This window comes from Canis aureus, chromosome 12, assembly GCF_053574225.1.
Source record: "Canis aureus isolate CA01 chromosome 12, VMU_Caureus_v.1.0, whole genome shotgun sequence".
Classification (NCBI taxonomy): Eukaryota; Metazoa; Chordata; class Mammalia; order Carnivora; family Canidae; genus Canis; species Canis aureus.
In genome coordinates, this window is record NC_135622.1 from 48,273,576 (window position 1) to 48,290,477 (window position 16,902).

Genomic DNA, 16,902 nt, shown 5'->3' on the forward strand with positions numbered 1-16,902 from the left:
TATAACAAAATAACTCCTAATAGTTTCATATTATTGTTTGTTAGGAATATGTAATGTTATTTACTCAGTTCTTTCTTTGGTCAACAGTTAGATTGTTTTCCATTTTTGAAAATGCTATGATAAACAAAGCTGTATGAATTTTTATCTTTGCAAACACACCTCCAGGAAAACTCAGTTCTTAGCAGTGAAATGACTGGATCAAAGGATATGCATATTTTTAAGGATTTTGACATATGCTATCATAAATCATTCTCTAGAAAGATTGTCCCAAATTGCATTGTACCATCAGAGACTGAGATGATCAATATCCCTAAACCTTCATCAGAAATGATCATCTTTTCTTTATATCCGATAGTTGCTAATCTCTGTATAACTCAATGTAGTTTCATTTTGAATTTCTGATTGTTAATCAATAAAAGTTGAATATTTTCATGTGTAATGTTAATTAGATCTCCTTTTTTAGGAATTAAGTGATCTCACTGTTGTTTAATTAAGTGATCTCATGTTGTTAACACGATAATATTTTATAAAGTACAGTTATCATCTCTATATTTGAAAATATTGCCCAAGAGATTTAATTTTATACTTTTTAGATATAAAGAAGCTTTTTGAAAATTCACACGGTCAAATGCAACAATATTTTTCTTTAGAGTCTTAGCATTTGTTTAGATGGTTAGAAAACCTTTCTCTAATCTCAATAGTATATAATTGCTCTCATTTTGTATTGTTCTTTACAGAGTTTAAAAAAAGAACAACTATGTGATTTATTTTGATGAATGAGCTGAAGTAGGCAGCTTGCTTTTTGTTTGTTCTCAAATAATTAGCACTTGTCCTGTTTATCAAGTGACTTTTTAGCCACTAGTCATTATGATCACAATTTTTATTCATACTATTAACCTGAATTATTATATTATTAACATATAATATTAATGTATTGAGTAATGTTGAAACATACTTCATTAATTTAGCTGCTAATATGAATCAGTTCTTTTCTTTGAGATATTTATCTTAATTATCATGGTGTTTTTATTTGGCTACTAGAAAATATCTTGTTTTTAATTGTACAAATAATACAGACTTATTGCAGAAACAAATCACACAGTAGAAGAAAAAAGACAGGCCATACTTGCTATTAGGTTTTTACATTAGATCCTTCCATCTCTGTTGGCTGTTGTTTTTGACAGACGTCTTTCAAGATACTGTACATCTGATTTACAATCTATTTTTAAATTCAATCATAGCGGGTTTTTTTTTCTCTCTACCTAGATAAACGTCTTAAAACATCAAGTATAATGACTAAATAGTTTGGCACACACACAAATGTGCTGCAGTTTATTCAACCAATCATAGATTTTCTTACATTTTGTCATTTTCCAGTGTTGCTTTTATGAACAGTAATATAACTTTCATATGTTTAAATCTTTGGGGAAAGATATGCTTGATTGTAAGAAGGTAAAGCATAATTTTTCTTGGGAGTTCTATCAGTTTTCCCTTTTATCCTGCATAACATACCTCAACAAAAGTCCTTTTCCTAAAACACTGTTTTAAATATAGGAATATTTTATTTTCATCGAGGTGCATACATTTGAAACGCCCTGCTTTTGAGATCCTATTTACATACAAGATTGTGTAACCACCATACAAGAGGCTCTATCCTGCCTATGCCACTCAGGACCCTGATTTGTCTCTCAGCTTCCCTGCCTGCCTCCCAATTGTCCTTAGTTGGAAGCCTGGAGTTCTGGGGCTAAAGGATGTCTGTGCTGCCCTCACCTGCATTACTTGAGGAAAGAGGACCTTCCAGCACTACTTTTCTTACTGCCCCCTACCTTTTGAATACTCCTCAAGTGCTTCATGGAGGGACATAGGGATATGTTGGCAAGGTGTTGGATTCCTGCTTGGTGGCTTGCCATTTGTGGATTCTACATTGTCACACCATTTCAGCTCACAGCCTGATGGATAGCCCGATGGTCTATCCCCTTTCTTCCTAATTGGATAAATTTGACATGTAACATTGTGTAAACTTAAGTTGTACACAGTGTTATTTTAATACATTTATATATTTCAATATGGTAGTCATTGTAATAATATTTATCACATTATGTACTTATTGTATAATATTGTCTATGTTAAATAAACTGTATGTTAAATGTCTATGGCTATTTGAACACTTTAAATAAATTTGTATTTTTTTAAAGATTTTATTTATTTATTCATGAAAGACACAGAAAGAGAATCAGAGACACAGGCAGAGGGAGGAGAAGCAGGCTCCATGCAAGGAGCCTGATGTGGGACTCAATCCCAGGAATCTGGGATCAGGCTCTGAGCCAAAGGCAGATGCTCAACCACTGAGCCATCCAGGCATCTCATAAATTTGTATTTTTAAACACAATTAATCTTATCCTACCACCCACCCCTGTCCCCTGGTAACCACCATTGTACTGTTTTTTTTTTTTTACATGTTTAATTTTTAAAGATTGCACATTAAGTGATATGTAGTACTTGTTCTTCTCTGTCTAGCTTATTTTGCATAGCATAATGTGCTCAAGGTCCATCAATGTTGATGCAAATGGCAAGATATTCTCCTTTCTCATGACTTAATAATATCCCATTGTGTATATATACCATATCACTTTTATCCATTCATCCATTGATGGGCATTTGGGTTGTTTCCATATGTTGGCTATTGTGAATAATGCTATAATAAACACGGGGCTGCATATATCATATCTTGTCAAATTCCTATTTTCATTTCCTTTGGCTATATTCCCAGAAATATAATTGTTGGATTGTATGGTAGGTCTATTTTTAATTTTGTTGAGGAACCCTCCCATTGTTTTCCATAGTAGTTGGACTAATTTACATTCCCATCAACAGTGTATAAGGGCTCCTTTTGTTTTTTTTACCACTTTCTTGCCAGCACTTCTTGTCTCTTGTCTTCTTGATGATAAGCCATTCTTTTTTAAGTAAACTCTATGCCCAACATAGGGCTTGAACCCTAGCTTGAGCTAGGCAAGTGCTCCTTGATGATAGCCGTTCTTTTTTTTCTGTTTTTTTTTTGTTTTTTTAATTTTTTTTTATGATAGCCATTCTAACAGATACAAGCTGATATTATATTGTGATTTTTATTTGCATTTCTCTAATGAATATCGATGCATAGCATCTTCTCATGTGACTGTTGGCCATTTTGATGTCCTGATTTATCCCTCCTTAGAAGATTCCTCACCTTTCTGTATTGGCAAAGATAAAAGAAATGGTCTCTTCCTTCCTATAAGAAAGCCACTCTGTTGTTTAGTTCATTTCAGTTTCTTTGTGTCCTTAATCTTCAAATGCTTTTCAAAAACTATGGTATTATAACTTCTTGGACTTGTTTTGGTATTTGGTGTATGCTCTATTGTTTCTTGTAAATTTTCTACATCAGAACCTAGTGCAGGACTTGTAATGTTTCTAATCTTGAAATATAGATCCTTAACTATATCTATCTATCATCTATCATATATATATACACGCACTCACACACATAGAGATATACACCAATACCAAAATATGAAATACAGATATATATATATACATATATATATCTGTAACTATGGGTATAGCTTATTTCTCATTTATAATGCTAGGAACAGTATATTCCCTGATTTCACTGATGATGCTTGCTGTGATTTGTTCTGTTATATGGCTCTTTTAAAAATTTTAGTTGTTGAGTAAATCAATTATACTATGATTTCTTTCTCTAATTGTATTAATCATTTTTATATCTTAAATTCATTTCTTCTTATGTCATAATGTTTACTGTTTTACTCTTTTCTAATTGTAATTAACAAACATTTTATAAGCTTAAATAAGAGTATGTAAATCTATAAAATTTCCTCTAGTTATATCTTTTTTTTCATGTCATAAGTTTTGGTAAAGGCTTCTTACATCTCTTAGTGATAAATAGATTTTTATCACTGTTTTACTCACTTTTTGATGAAATAATTACTTATCAGAGTGGTTTTTTCATTTCCTAGTTAACAGCACTAATTACCGTTAGTGCTTCATTGCATGTAAAGTATTTACAGCTTATAGTTTCATTTTTCTTTACTGAGTAGAATATGACCAGTGTTATTCCTATTCTGAAGACAACTGAAAAGCATGTTTAATTTTGTTTATAAAACATAGATTTTGAACATTTACCAATTAAATCAAGTCTGGTAATTGATTTAAATTCCCTCCATTTTTATTCCTACATGCCACATTTCTCAATGAAAGGAAGTTATAAATATAACTTGATAACCAGATGATTTGGAAAGCAGAGGAAATGGGATTGGAGCTAACATTCAAACACCTGCCAGAAAATAAGATAAAGTCCTAAACAAGAGGTAGTATCAGTAGAAATGTGACTCAAGTAATAGATAAATCATCAAACCCAAAAGATAAAATACTGATCTTATATTGATATGCACTTTACCTTTTCAAAGTTATTTTGTATGCGTTTTCTCCTATTTGTAACAACTAAATGTTTGTTTAATGCAGTTTCTTTATTTTAGAAGATTTATTTATTTATTTTATTGTTTTAGAGAGTGAACAGGGATGGGGCAGAGAGAAAGGGAGAAGGAGTCTTAAGCAGACTCCATGCCAAGCACAGAGCCCAATATAAAGCGTGATCCCATAACCCTGAGATCATGACCTGAGATGAAACCAAGAGTAGGATGCTTAACCATTTGCACCATCTAGGCACCCCTGGTTAATATAATTTCTAATTCATAGATATGGAAATTTACAGAAATTAATCAGTTTTCCTGACATCACACTACTTTTAAGTGGCAGAGCCAAGGACTCAGATAATTTTTCTAACCATTAATTGTCTTTATACAACATTGGAATTGTCTGTATACATAGTTTAAAAGGTCTTGCTACTAAATGAATTGGAAAAAAAATTAAAAAGTATAGAAGGCTAGAGGTTAGGTTAATTCAGCAGCTCATCAGACGTCCAGGTTATCTCCAATTTTTCTCCTATTCATTCCCAATAAAGTTAGTTTCTGTTCTTAGACTTATACCCCTACATCCTCAAGACAGCTAGAATGACTACAAGCATCACATTCTCATATTATAACATCCAAAGAACCCCCTTTCCACAATAAAAGCTGTCTCCCTTCCTTGTGTCACCTTTTAAGAGTGAGGAAATCTTCTTAGAATACTCCTCAGGGGATTGAATTGTGTTGCATGACCAATCCTAACTAATTATGGGCAAGGAAAATGAAATTACTGTTATTAATTTATACTTATCAAGATTTAGACCTTGGGACATGAGAGGTTAATTGACTTCTGATCCTAAAAAAAGAAACAGAAAAAGAAAAAAAAGTACAGAATTCTATTGTCAAGACTAAGGCAGAGGAGTGGCTTTGGGTAGATGACAAACAGTGTCTGTGGTACAGATATAAAGATGGGAGATAAGATAAGAGGATGAGCCAAAAAACTATCATGGACCACACATCCTGGGAAATGGGAAAATAGATTATTATTGAGAGAAATATGAAAAGAACAAAGAGATGTCAGTCTTGACAGAAAGATGATAGCTTTGGTTTGGCACAAGTTGGTCAGAGGTGGTATTTTCAAAAGGAATCGCAGGCACATAGTTAGAAAGATTTGAAGCACACAACAGCAGTCAGAGGACGATATTGAATCTTGAAAACTTCTTTAGAGATACGTTTGTCAATGCCATGGAAGTAAGATTGCTGAGAATGACACTGAAAAGAACAAAGACTGAGCATTAGGATTCATCCCTAATTGAGACTATAAAGACTGAATAAATGAAGAAGGTACAGGTGGAAACAGAGTAGATATTATTTTTAAAAAGCCAATGTCCCTCTACTGCAAACAAAGACTACCAGACTCATCATTGAATTATTAACATCCTCCATCGTTTTTCTTCTCTATAAGCAAATATTTTAAAATTTTTAGATGTTCCATCTAGTGGCTGTACATCATTTATTTAATCATTCCTCTGTTTTGGGATATTTACTTACTTAGAGTTATGTTTTTTTACATCGGCTCCTTTAATCTAGTTTCAGTTTTCTACCTCAGAGTCTGAGCCAAGAGGTATATAGTCCCAGAGCAAGAAAATAAAGATATTTTTAGCAAGACAATTGTCTTGAAAACAATGATTAAGATAGAGAAAAACTGCTTGAAATTTCTTTGGTATATGATGAAATAAGCTTGATCTACTGAGACCATATATTCTCTCAGTTCAGAGTGATACATTTACAGTCACTAAAGCTTAGCCACAAGGTTGGATTCAGGAAGAAGGAGAATGTGATGTAAAGAAAGTAAAAATAAAATCCTATCCTTCTTGTCCTGAAGTATTGTGCAAAGACAAGAAGACAATGGAAGAAAAAGTAGTTGGATCCAATGGGTTTCCCAATATTCTTTATCAGACTTAAACCCACAGAGTTAAAAATGAGACGTATTGATTGAAAAAATGGGGGGTCAGGAGAGAACTCTTCTTCATTTGGTGCTGTACAAATATAAGGAAACCCTGAATAACTAATAGATAAAATTTCTACTCAGAAAGGATTCTGATTTGCTTTCCTAAGCTTCCCATAATCCCTGTGTAGCCTGGACACTGTGGCAGGGGTATGGTGACCCTATAATATAGGCTGAAAATGAACTAATAATGTTGTAGGTTGTATGACAGAGGAAGTGACATAGAATTAGGAATATCTAGAACCTGAGCTAGATTGAACAACAATGGAGTTAGGAAAGAGATCAATAGGCTTTAACTGAAATGCTAAGAAACTGATTTACATTTTATCAATTAAGGATATTAGCAATAAATGCCAGAAAAAAATGCCAAGGAATATTATGATAGCTGTCTCCAAAGTGGCCACTATCTATTTCTTTTCTCCCTTTATATGCAATAATATTATTCTGTTAAGAAGTAGAGTATATGACTGTTCCCTTTGAATCTAGATTTTCCTTTGGGACTTGTTTCACCAATAGAATGTGATAAAAGTAATGTTCTAGGACTTCTGAGGCTACATCATTAGAGGCTTTGAAGCCTCCACCTAGGTCTCGGAACTTCAGGTACCATATTAGGAGAAGTACAAGGCACATAGCAAAGGTCACCTGTTGGCTTTCCATCTGACAGCCTAAGGTGAGCCTAATCCATGGACAGAATCAACTGTCAGCCATGTGAATTAGCCATTTTGGATATACAGTCCAGATGAGACTTTAGGTAGTTTCAGCACTGTAGCTGCAATCCTGAGTGATCTGGAGACAGAAATATCCAGCTAAGCCCAATATACCCATAAAACTATGAAAGATACTCTCAATTTCCAATTTTCAGAGTGGTTTGTAACACAGCAAAAGATGACCAGGGCAGATGAGATCAGTCCAAACACCCCAACAGAGGCCTCTGCAGCCAAGTTCAAACTGGATCTGGGGGATGGCATTTTGGTATGAGGACTCTTTCACTACGTACACAAGAGGTCATGAAGCCTTTTTCCTAAATGCATTTTTGAGTAGAGCAGATTAGTGGATAAGCATAAGAAAAACTGAACATTTTTTCCCAAATAGTAACCATTACTTGAAATAATTTTGAGAGGATCCCTGGGTGGCTTAGCGGTTTAGCACCTGCCTTTGGCCCAGGATAGAATCCCACATTGGGCTCCCTACATGGAGCCTGCTTCTCCCTCCTCCTGTCTCTCTCTCTCTCTCTCTCTCTCTCTCTCTCTCTGCGTGTGTGTCTCATGAATAATTAAATAAAATCTTTAAAAAAAAGAGTTTTGAAATTACCATATAAGGCTAATTAAGATTATATACAGTAAGTGGAAGCCTATGAGGAAGATGAGATCATGTACAGGCAAATAAAATGTATTTTATATAGGTTGCACTGAAATCAAATAGAACAGGAATCAGTCCATTGCAACCTGTTTTTGTAAATAAAGTTGTACTGGAACACAGCCATATCCATTTGTTTACATATTTTCTGGAACTTAGTGCTATTAACAGTCGCAGCAGAAACTGGCCTGCAAAGCCTAAAGTATTTACTCTCTGGCACTTTAAAGGAAAAGTGTACTGACCTCTATTTTTTTCAAAGATTCTTTACCTCTGACCTCTATATAATGAAAATTGGAACTGTGGTTCACACATAGATTTTAAATATTTTTTGCAGTTACGTTTTCAGGATAAATTCCTAGAAGGAGAAGCGCTAGGCCACAGAGTTTGTGCAACAAATAAAATCTTTCATATATTTTGGTTCCAATTTATCCCCAGAAAAACAGTGTCAGTTTACATATAATCAGCTCAACACAAGATGGCTAAGATCTCTATATCCTCACCATCTCCTAAAATTTAACTTTTCAGTCATATAAAAAAGGGGGGGAGGATGCAGAGATAAAGCTCTTGTATGCAAATCTTTACCATTTTTTTAAAGGTTTTATTTATTTATTAATGAGAGACAGAGAGAGAGAGAGAGAGAGAGAGAGAGAGAGAGGCAGAGACACAGGCAGAGGGAGAAGCAGGTTCCATGCTGGGAACCTGACATGGGACTCCATCCTGGGTCTCCAGGATCAGGCCCTGGACTGAAGGTGGCGCTAACTGCTGAGCCACCCAGGCTGCCCATCTTTACCATTTTTAAGGATACTTCCTACAAGTAAAATTACAGGGTCAAGGGATAGTGTATTAAAAGTGTACTGAGTCCCTTATCAGTTATTGCCAAATTATTTCTAGAAGAGTTATAATGTATGAAATTGACATATTTCACTTTACAAATAAATATATTAAATGGACATATTTATTTCATGTAGTTGTGTTAAGTAAATTGTTCACATATTATGCAAAAACTCTATCCCATATTTGTTTTTATTTGCCCTTTATTCCTCAATAAATTTGAATATTTCCCAAAAGGTTATTAATAATTTTCATTTATATAAAAGGTCTCTTAGAGTCTTTTGGCCAGCTTGTTTTGTTTTCCTAATTGTGTTCATAATAACACAATTCATTTTTAAAAATATGCATATGAGTCAGTTGCTGGACTTCTATTTCATTTCTGTGTTGATCTACTTCTATACTAGCACTAATGAGATATAGGTATTATAGATTATGATATGTTTTGGCATCTGGTAAGGCTTAGATACATGTATTATTCCTTTTCAAGTTTCGGGTTGTTCATATGCCTTTTCTTTTTCAGATTATTTTAGAAACACCCTGTCAAAGTCCATAAAAATCTTATTGAGATTTGCATGGAGATTGACTTGGTATGTTCGCAATTTCATCTAATTTTCTACTGAGATGTTTGCCACAAAAAAATTATTTTGAATTGATTATTAATTAATTATTACTATTTGTGAGAATTATAGCTACCTTTTAATTCTTAAAAGTTGTTTTGGCATAAAGATTGTTTTTATCTTGATTTGTTCATTATATTGATCTTTTAAATTGTGTATTTTCCCTTTGTTGACATATTTTATTTTCTTGACATATTTCAAATGGCAAATACTCTATTTTGTAAGTGTTTAAATAAAAGTTTTCTTCAGAGAATGAAAAATGGTTTGTTTCCTATAATGTAAATATAAACTATAATAAAATATTAATTAAAAAGAAAAACTATAATACAACTTGTTGAGATTTTTTTAAAATAGTGAGGCTAGTTTGGGTATAAATAAAGCCTTTATTTTGAGGAATTCTAAGAGTGCATATAAATAATTTTGATAGGAAAAATTTTAGGTCCAGACTTCATGGCACTCAGCCCTCATTAGTATATGACACTAGGTGGGAGGGTGGGGCTATGGATTCCATGGTGTTTCTGATTCATTTATATATCAACCCAGTTGTATCCAGGAGAATGGCAGCAGGCTTTCATTCTTGGTCCTACTATGAGGTTTTTTGTTGTTGTTGTTGTTGTTGTTGTTGTTGTTTTTTGTCTGTAGGTTATGTCTAAAGATCCTGGCCTTTTTTAAAGTATCAGCTGCCATATATTTCTCTCTATGTCAGATCTTTCTATGGGCTCTTTAGTTGACATGGTTATCTTACTATATAAAAATTACTTTAATTTGAGATGTAGGTCATCTGTTGCCTCTTCTTAATCTGAATGTAGACTGTATGTGTCATTTCAGAAGCCAGGAGGAATGGGGCAGTCTAACAATAGGATGCTCTGAAACTCAGAGTAGATACTGAGCACTGCTAATGGAAATACGATGGCGGTAACAGGCCCCTCAGTAGGCCTCTAGGGATTAAGCTATCAACCAACAAATCCTCATCTTAATGGATCAGCCAGTGAAGCTGATATCAAGATTCCTAAAAACTGTAAGCTAATATTAGCCTTTACATTAAACAAAATACAACAAAGCAAAATGCAATAAGCTCTGCAGCTTGAGATGCAAGGGCCTATGCCCATCAACCCAAGCAACTTTGTTGCTCTTTTTACTGTCATTCTTCTCTGATCCCTACCATGGATGAAAGGCAGCCATATTTTTACTATTTTTAATTTATTTTTAAATTAGGCCTTTAATCCATTTTGAGCTTATTTTCTGTATGGGTTAGACAGTGGTCCAGTTTCATTCTTTTACATGTAGCTGTCCAGCTTTCTCAGCACCATTTATGGAAGAAACTGTCTTTCCTCATTGAATAGTCTTGTCTCCTTTGTCATAAATTAATTGACTATATAATCATAGGTTTATTTCCTGGCTCTATTCTATTTCATTGATCTATGTGTCTATTTTTGTTCCAGTACCATACTGTTTTATTACAGATCTGCAGTATATCTTGAAATCTAGTATTGTGATACCTCCAGCTTCATTCTTCATTCTCAGGACTGCTTTGGTTATTTGGGGTTTTCTGTGTTTTTTTGCAAATTTTAGTATTTGTTCTACTCTTGTGAAAAATGCTCTTGGTATTTTGAAAGGGATTATATTGACTCTGTAGATTAGCAACCTGCATACAATAATACATTAAAAAAGAATATTCACCAGGATCAGTTGGGATTTATTCTGGGGATACAAGGATGGTTCAATATTCACACATCAATCAATGTCATATACCACATTAGGGATAACAAGGGATATACACCACAAAAAGGATAAAAATCATATAATCATCTCAATAAATGCAGAAATAGCATATGCCAAGAGTCAACATCCATTCATGATAAAAACTCTCAAAAAGTGGGGTTTGGGGAAAATACCTCAATATAACAAAGACCACGTATGAAAAACCCACTGCTAACATCATACTAATGGTGAAAAACTGAGAGCTTTGCCTCTAAGGTCAGGAAAGGCAGCTATCTTTGATGATGATCTTGGAACCATCCTATAGTCCCCAAATGTAAGAACATTTTTTTCCCAAGATGCCAGAATTATTTGGCTTTCTGTTATAATGGTTATATTCCAATCCACGTAGCCTCTGAGTATTAAAAACGCTTATTTGAGAAAATGGGGCCTCAGTACTTTCCAACTCTGGCTCCAAGCTGTAAGTTTAATGCTCTTATTTTGGAAATATCAGAATCTGAGCAGACTGTCCCACAGGGCCCTGGCCTACACTCATGCATTCACGTTGACACCACCTTGCTCTGATTTCTCCCACCACAGCTTTCTTCTCTAGCTATTGTTCTAACTAATTTTTCAGTTTGCCTGTGTTCTTCATTCCCTTAACTTTTCTTCAGATTTGGATTCCAAATTATTTTGGCTCTAGTTTTGCTGTCTTCCCAGGTAAAGTACACCACTATGAGTATCATCTTTTTTAACTTTTTTAACTTTTTTAACTTTTAGCTTTAAGCACACCACTATGAATAGATGCTCATGAACTCAATAGTGGTGGTGCAGACATCAAACAGTCTTACTTTTCTCTAAAGATTATTCCCAACGATGCTGTGGAAGTATCTTCACCTACTGGCAAATATATATCCTAATAATATTTGGGGGAGGTTTGGCCACTACCCTATCACTTTGTCAAAGTCAGTCCCCTTCAGTTTATATTTTTAATTTTTTTTAAATTTTTATTTATTTATGATGGTCACAGAGAGAGAGAGAGAGAGAGGCAGAGACACAGGCAGAGGGAGAAGCAGGCTCCATGCACCGGGAGCCCGGCATGGGACTCGATCCAGGATCTCCCGGATCGTGCCCTGGGCCAAAGGCAGGTGCCAAGCTGCTGTGCCACCCAGGGATCCCAGTCCCCTTCAGTTTAAATCTAAAACCACATGTCTGTATCAAAGCTGGTTCTTTTCCATTGTTAGCCACCATTGTGATTCAGAAGCTTTGAAGTGAGGAGACGTTGTGGACCAACTCTGGCATACAACCATTTAATAATATTTATTGAGTAATTATTGTCTGAAAGGATCAGATCTAGGCAATTAGAATTCATGCTTAGAGTAGAGCCTGCTAATAAATTGTGGGGTTCAGTGCAAAATGAAAATGTAGGGCTCTGGCTAGGGTTTCTTGGTCTCATGAGTCCACTGCACCAACTCATCACAGATAGGTAGACCAAGGGCTTTAAAATTCTTCTTAGAGGGGCATCTGGGTGGCTAAGTCAGTTAAGTATCTGGCTCTTGATTTTGGCTCAGATTATGATCTCAGAGTTGTGAGATAGAGCCCTGCATCAGGTTCCATGCTGGGTGTGGAGCCTGCTTAAGATTTTTTTCTTCCTCTGCTCCTCCCTTCCTCTCTTATTTTTTTTTTTAATTTTTATTTTATTTATGATAGTCGCACAGAGAGAGAGAGAGAAGCAGATAGGCAGAGGGAGAAGCAGGCTCCATGCACCGGGAGCCTGACGTGGGATTCGATCCCGGGTCTCCAGGATCGCGCCCTGGGCCAAAGGCAGGCGCCAAACCGCTGCGCCACCCAGGGATCCCTCCCTTCCTCTCTTAAAAAAAAATATATGCTTAGAAATGTTTTCAGTACTTGGACTAGTTGGTGAGTAAGAACTAGACCCCATCAACTGCTTTACCTAGAGATTCTGCTAGTCTTGCATCTGAACCTTGCTGATACCCAGGCCCCTATCAGGCTGGAGAGCAATGGTGGAACACAGGTCTCTATGCCACCACCACTCCCCAAGGGTACAGGAAGGCCAGGCAGTGCCAAAGATGCCAGAGACCAGGAAACTGGCAACCTAAAACTTACACTCTGGAGGTAGTAGGTAACAGGAGTTAGGACAGCACATTAGGTTCAGAATATAACCACCACCACCCCCCGCAAAAAAAAAAAAAAAAAACATAAACCCTGTAGCCAGACTGATCTGGAATTGGAATGTGAGCCTGTGAGCCCTTACATTACCAAGAGTAGTCATGGATAAGTCACAGAACCCTCCTCAGTGTAACAAAAGAATAAAAATAATAGTACCAAATAATAATAAGTTTGTTGTGAGAACAAAATGACCTCATATATAAAGGACTTAGTACAGCACCTAGAATGGAATAGATGCTATATAAAGGTTATTGCCTTATGATTATTACCTTTATTATTATTTGTTGCCTACCATATATCGCCTTGTATCATAGTGATTTGTCAACATTTAATTATCTTAGGCTTCTTGAAGGAAGAAATCATGTCTCATTTTCACTTCAATAATTATAACAAATCCATCTGTTCAATACATGTTTATTGGGGACTACACTAGGCACTGGAGAAACAATGATGAGCAAGATTGGCATTGTGTCTATTGCATGGAGCTTACAATCCAGAAGAAGTTTGCTTAAACAAGTAACTATAATCAGTATTAATAATTATAGTAGGAAACACACATGCTGTGAGGACACAGCAATGGAATCCAGCCAAGGGATTACTATCAACTTTTTTTTTATTACTATCTAATTTGAGACTCTATTTATTTACTAAAAAATATTGTTGAATGGATGTATACCAGAGTCGGGCCACAACCTCTTCCTATTTCAGAGCTCCTGAGTAATAACTGTGACTAGAAATGGAAAAGAGACCGTTTTTATGTAGATATGCACCTCAGGATTCATATAAAAAGTGATATTTAGGGAAGCCTGGGTGGCTCAGTGGTTGAGCATCTGCCTTCGACTTGGGTCATAATCCCGAGGTGCTGGGATCGAGTTCTGCATTGGGCTCCCCATGGGGAGCCTGTTTCTTCCTCTGCCTATGTCTCTGCCTCTCCGTGTGTCTCTCATGAATAGATAAAATATTTTAAAAAGTGATATTTACACCAAAATGAGTAGAATTTGGAAAGGCAAATAGCAGAATGGAGTAGAGATTGATTTAGGAGAGAATAGTCCAGGAAGAGAGAAGAGTTAAAGTTTTACAGGTGAGGGGAAGCATGGCACATTGGGTAAGGCAGCCATCTTTAATGACAATCTTGGCACAATATTGTAGTCCCTAAATATAAAAACAACTTTGTAATGCCATGCAATTGAGAGTCAAGTTGAGAGCAACCTTGGAGTGCCTGGGTGGCTCCATCAAATGTCTGATTCTTGATTTTAGCTCAGGTCATGATTTCAGGGTTGTGAAATTGAGCCCCATGTCAGGCTCTGTGCTGGGCATGGAGCCTGCTTAATATTTTTCTCTCCTTCTCCCTTTTCTGCTTACTGATCCCCGACTACTTATCGGTATGCGTGTACTCTCTCTCTCTCTCAAAAAAGGAACATTATGAGACATTTCAGTAGGTTTAGACTATAACCTAAAGAAACTATTGAATGACAATGAAGAAATAAAAGAATCATATTTGCATCATAAAACGATCATTCTGTCCTCCTAAAAAAAGAAATGTATTGAAGAGATGCAGGACTATAGGTAGAGACAAGGACTAAGAAACAGTATTATTAATCTAGTCAGTAGAATTGGACTATAAGGATAATTATAGCTAGAATGAGAAAGAAGGGATTGGTTAAAGTTAAGTAGTGGAATCAATAGGAATTCTTGATTACCTGGGTATAATTACTGAGGGAAAGACCCTAGGATTACACCTGGGTTTCTGTTGGCGATGCCAATTACTGAAATAAGCACAAAGAGAGGAAGGTTTGGGGTGGAGAATGAGTTCAGAGTAAAGGGAAATGGTTCTGTTACCTCCAAGTGGTAATGTCCAGTAGGGAATTAGTGTAAAAACTTAACAGTGTACAACCATCTCATGTACATATCATCTGATTTCCAGAGTCCTTGGAAGTAGGACTGACATGACATTTTAGGAATGAAACTGAAATCTATATAGGTGAGATAGTCATCCACATTCACCCAGAAAGTAAAAAGGCTGGGCAGAAAAGAAGCTTTGCCCTCTTATTTCTTGTCTAATGCTCTTTGCTCTGTGGCTTATGATCTCCTAGAAGGTACTATGCAAGAGCTCACAGAATGGGTGAATTTTAATTCTTTGTATAGAATACAATGGACTATTTTACCACATTTATTGTACAAGGTTATTTGTAGATATTGAAGGATGAAGTGAGCAGACCATGAAAAATGAGAAAAATTATAAAGGACCTGAAAATAAAACTTCTACTTCATTGGAAAGGCACCTCCATTATTTGGCTTTCAGCACATTTAATTCTTTATTTTAAGAATGTGTGTCAGTGCAAAATGATCTCAAATTGCATTTCTTTCTCCATGCTGTTGATGGAATGCTGCTTTTTAAAGTGCTGATTACAAATTAATCAACATTACGTAAAATAAATTGTGGGAGGTGGTCAAAGAGAATCAGAAATAATATTTCCTGAATGGTTGCCCTTAGTATCATCATAGAAATGACATCTCATATAAGGTTAGCACAGGAGCACATTTACAGAATAAATTATAAACAAGATTGAATGGAATAACAGTGAAGAAAAATAGGGAGGCTTATGACACAAGGAAGAGAAAAAATGTTGGAAGAGAAGTGAAAAATTATAAATGGTGGCACATAAACATTGCAGTTTAGGCAGGGAAACTATTTGAATATAGAGGAACAAGATTGGAAGATAGATGGAGAAATAAATCCCAGGCAAGGACAGGAGAGAGCTATGTGATTGAAAAGTGTCAGTCTGACTTCCTTCTGGAAGAAGCTGGTCTCTCCCAAGACCTGACATTGTGCTGAAGTGGCCCCAGCCAGAGCAGGTGTGACAGCTCTTGTTTCCATTGTCCCTGGTACCATCTTCCAAGCCTTGTTAACTGCATGTCTAAAAGAATATTTTCTCCTTTAAAGAGAAAATACAAAGAGAAATAAAAAATAGAGTTGCAACTCTATACATTTTAACTTAAACAAAAGTCTTGTTTGTATTTCTTGTCAGTCTTTAGACTATGATCTAGATTAATCTAAGGTCCAATTACTAGAATTCAGATGTGTGTTCTGAATGAGTGAAGTATCAATCATAGTACTGCTGTTGGCTTTATCTATGTGATTAGCTTTGAAAATAGCTCCTTAATAGGTCTCTGAAAGGAAAAAGAAGGAAGGCTTTTTCTGCCTTAAAAGTGGCAAACCTTGGCTCTAGCTAATCACAAAGACTCCAAAGGAGTTGTCATCATCCTTTCAAAAGGAAGGAACAAAATGTTCTCCAAAACCTGAGCATACATTTTCCACAGAGCCCTTTAAGATTCTGAGCCCCGTATACTAGTCACTTTTCCCTTGTGGGGATCTAGATGTAGTAGAAGGACGTCAAGTCCAGGAAATAGATGACAAGAGATATTTTTATCTGTGGCTGAAAAATTCTGATTCTAGTGAGCTCCTTGATTTCATGTTGATAAAGTACAAAGTGAGCTGTGAGGGCAGTGCAAATAAAGACAAATAAGTGCGAATTCACAAATGCTTAATCACTTTAAAATGGTTCTCAAACTTAACTGTACTTCAGAATAATCTGGAAAGTTTGTTGAAACATTGCTGGGCCCCACCTCCAAAGGGTCTTAATCAGTAGGTAAGGTAAGGCCTGAAAATGTGTATTTCTAACAAATTCCAAAGTGATGCCGACGCTGCCAGTCCAGGACCACCCTTAAGAACCACTCCTCAGTA

At 35.7% G+C, this 16,902-nt stretch overlaps 1 protein-coding gene across 6 annotated transcripts in view; it reads right to left on the minus strand.

Annotated features, from left to right (window-relative positions):
* LOC144324694 (uncharacterized) overlaps window positions 1-16,902 on the minus strand; it is a 58,487-nt gene that overhangs the window by 18,586 nt on the left and 22,999 nt on the right. For 3 of the 6 annotated variants that reach the window (XM_077916045.1, XM_077916043.1, XM_077916044.1), the window contains exon 5: window positions 1,827-1,984. The exons of the other annotated variants lie outside the window; for them this stretch is intronic. In XM_077916045.1, the coding sequence (XP_077772171.1) occupies window positions 1,827-1,984 (158 nt within the window). The remainder of the gene's footprint in view (window positions 1-1,826; window positions 1,985-16,902) is intronic. 6 annotated transcript variants of the gene reach the window in all.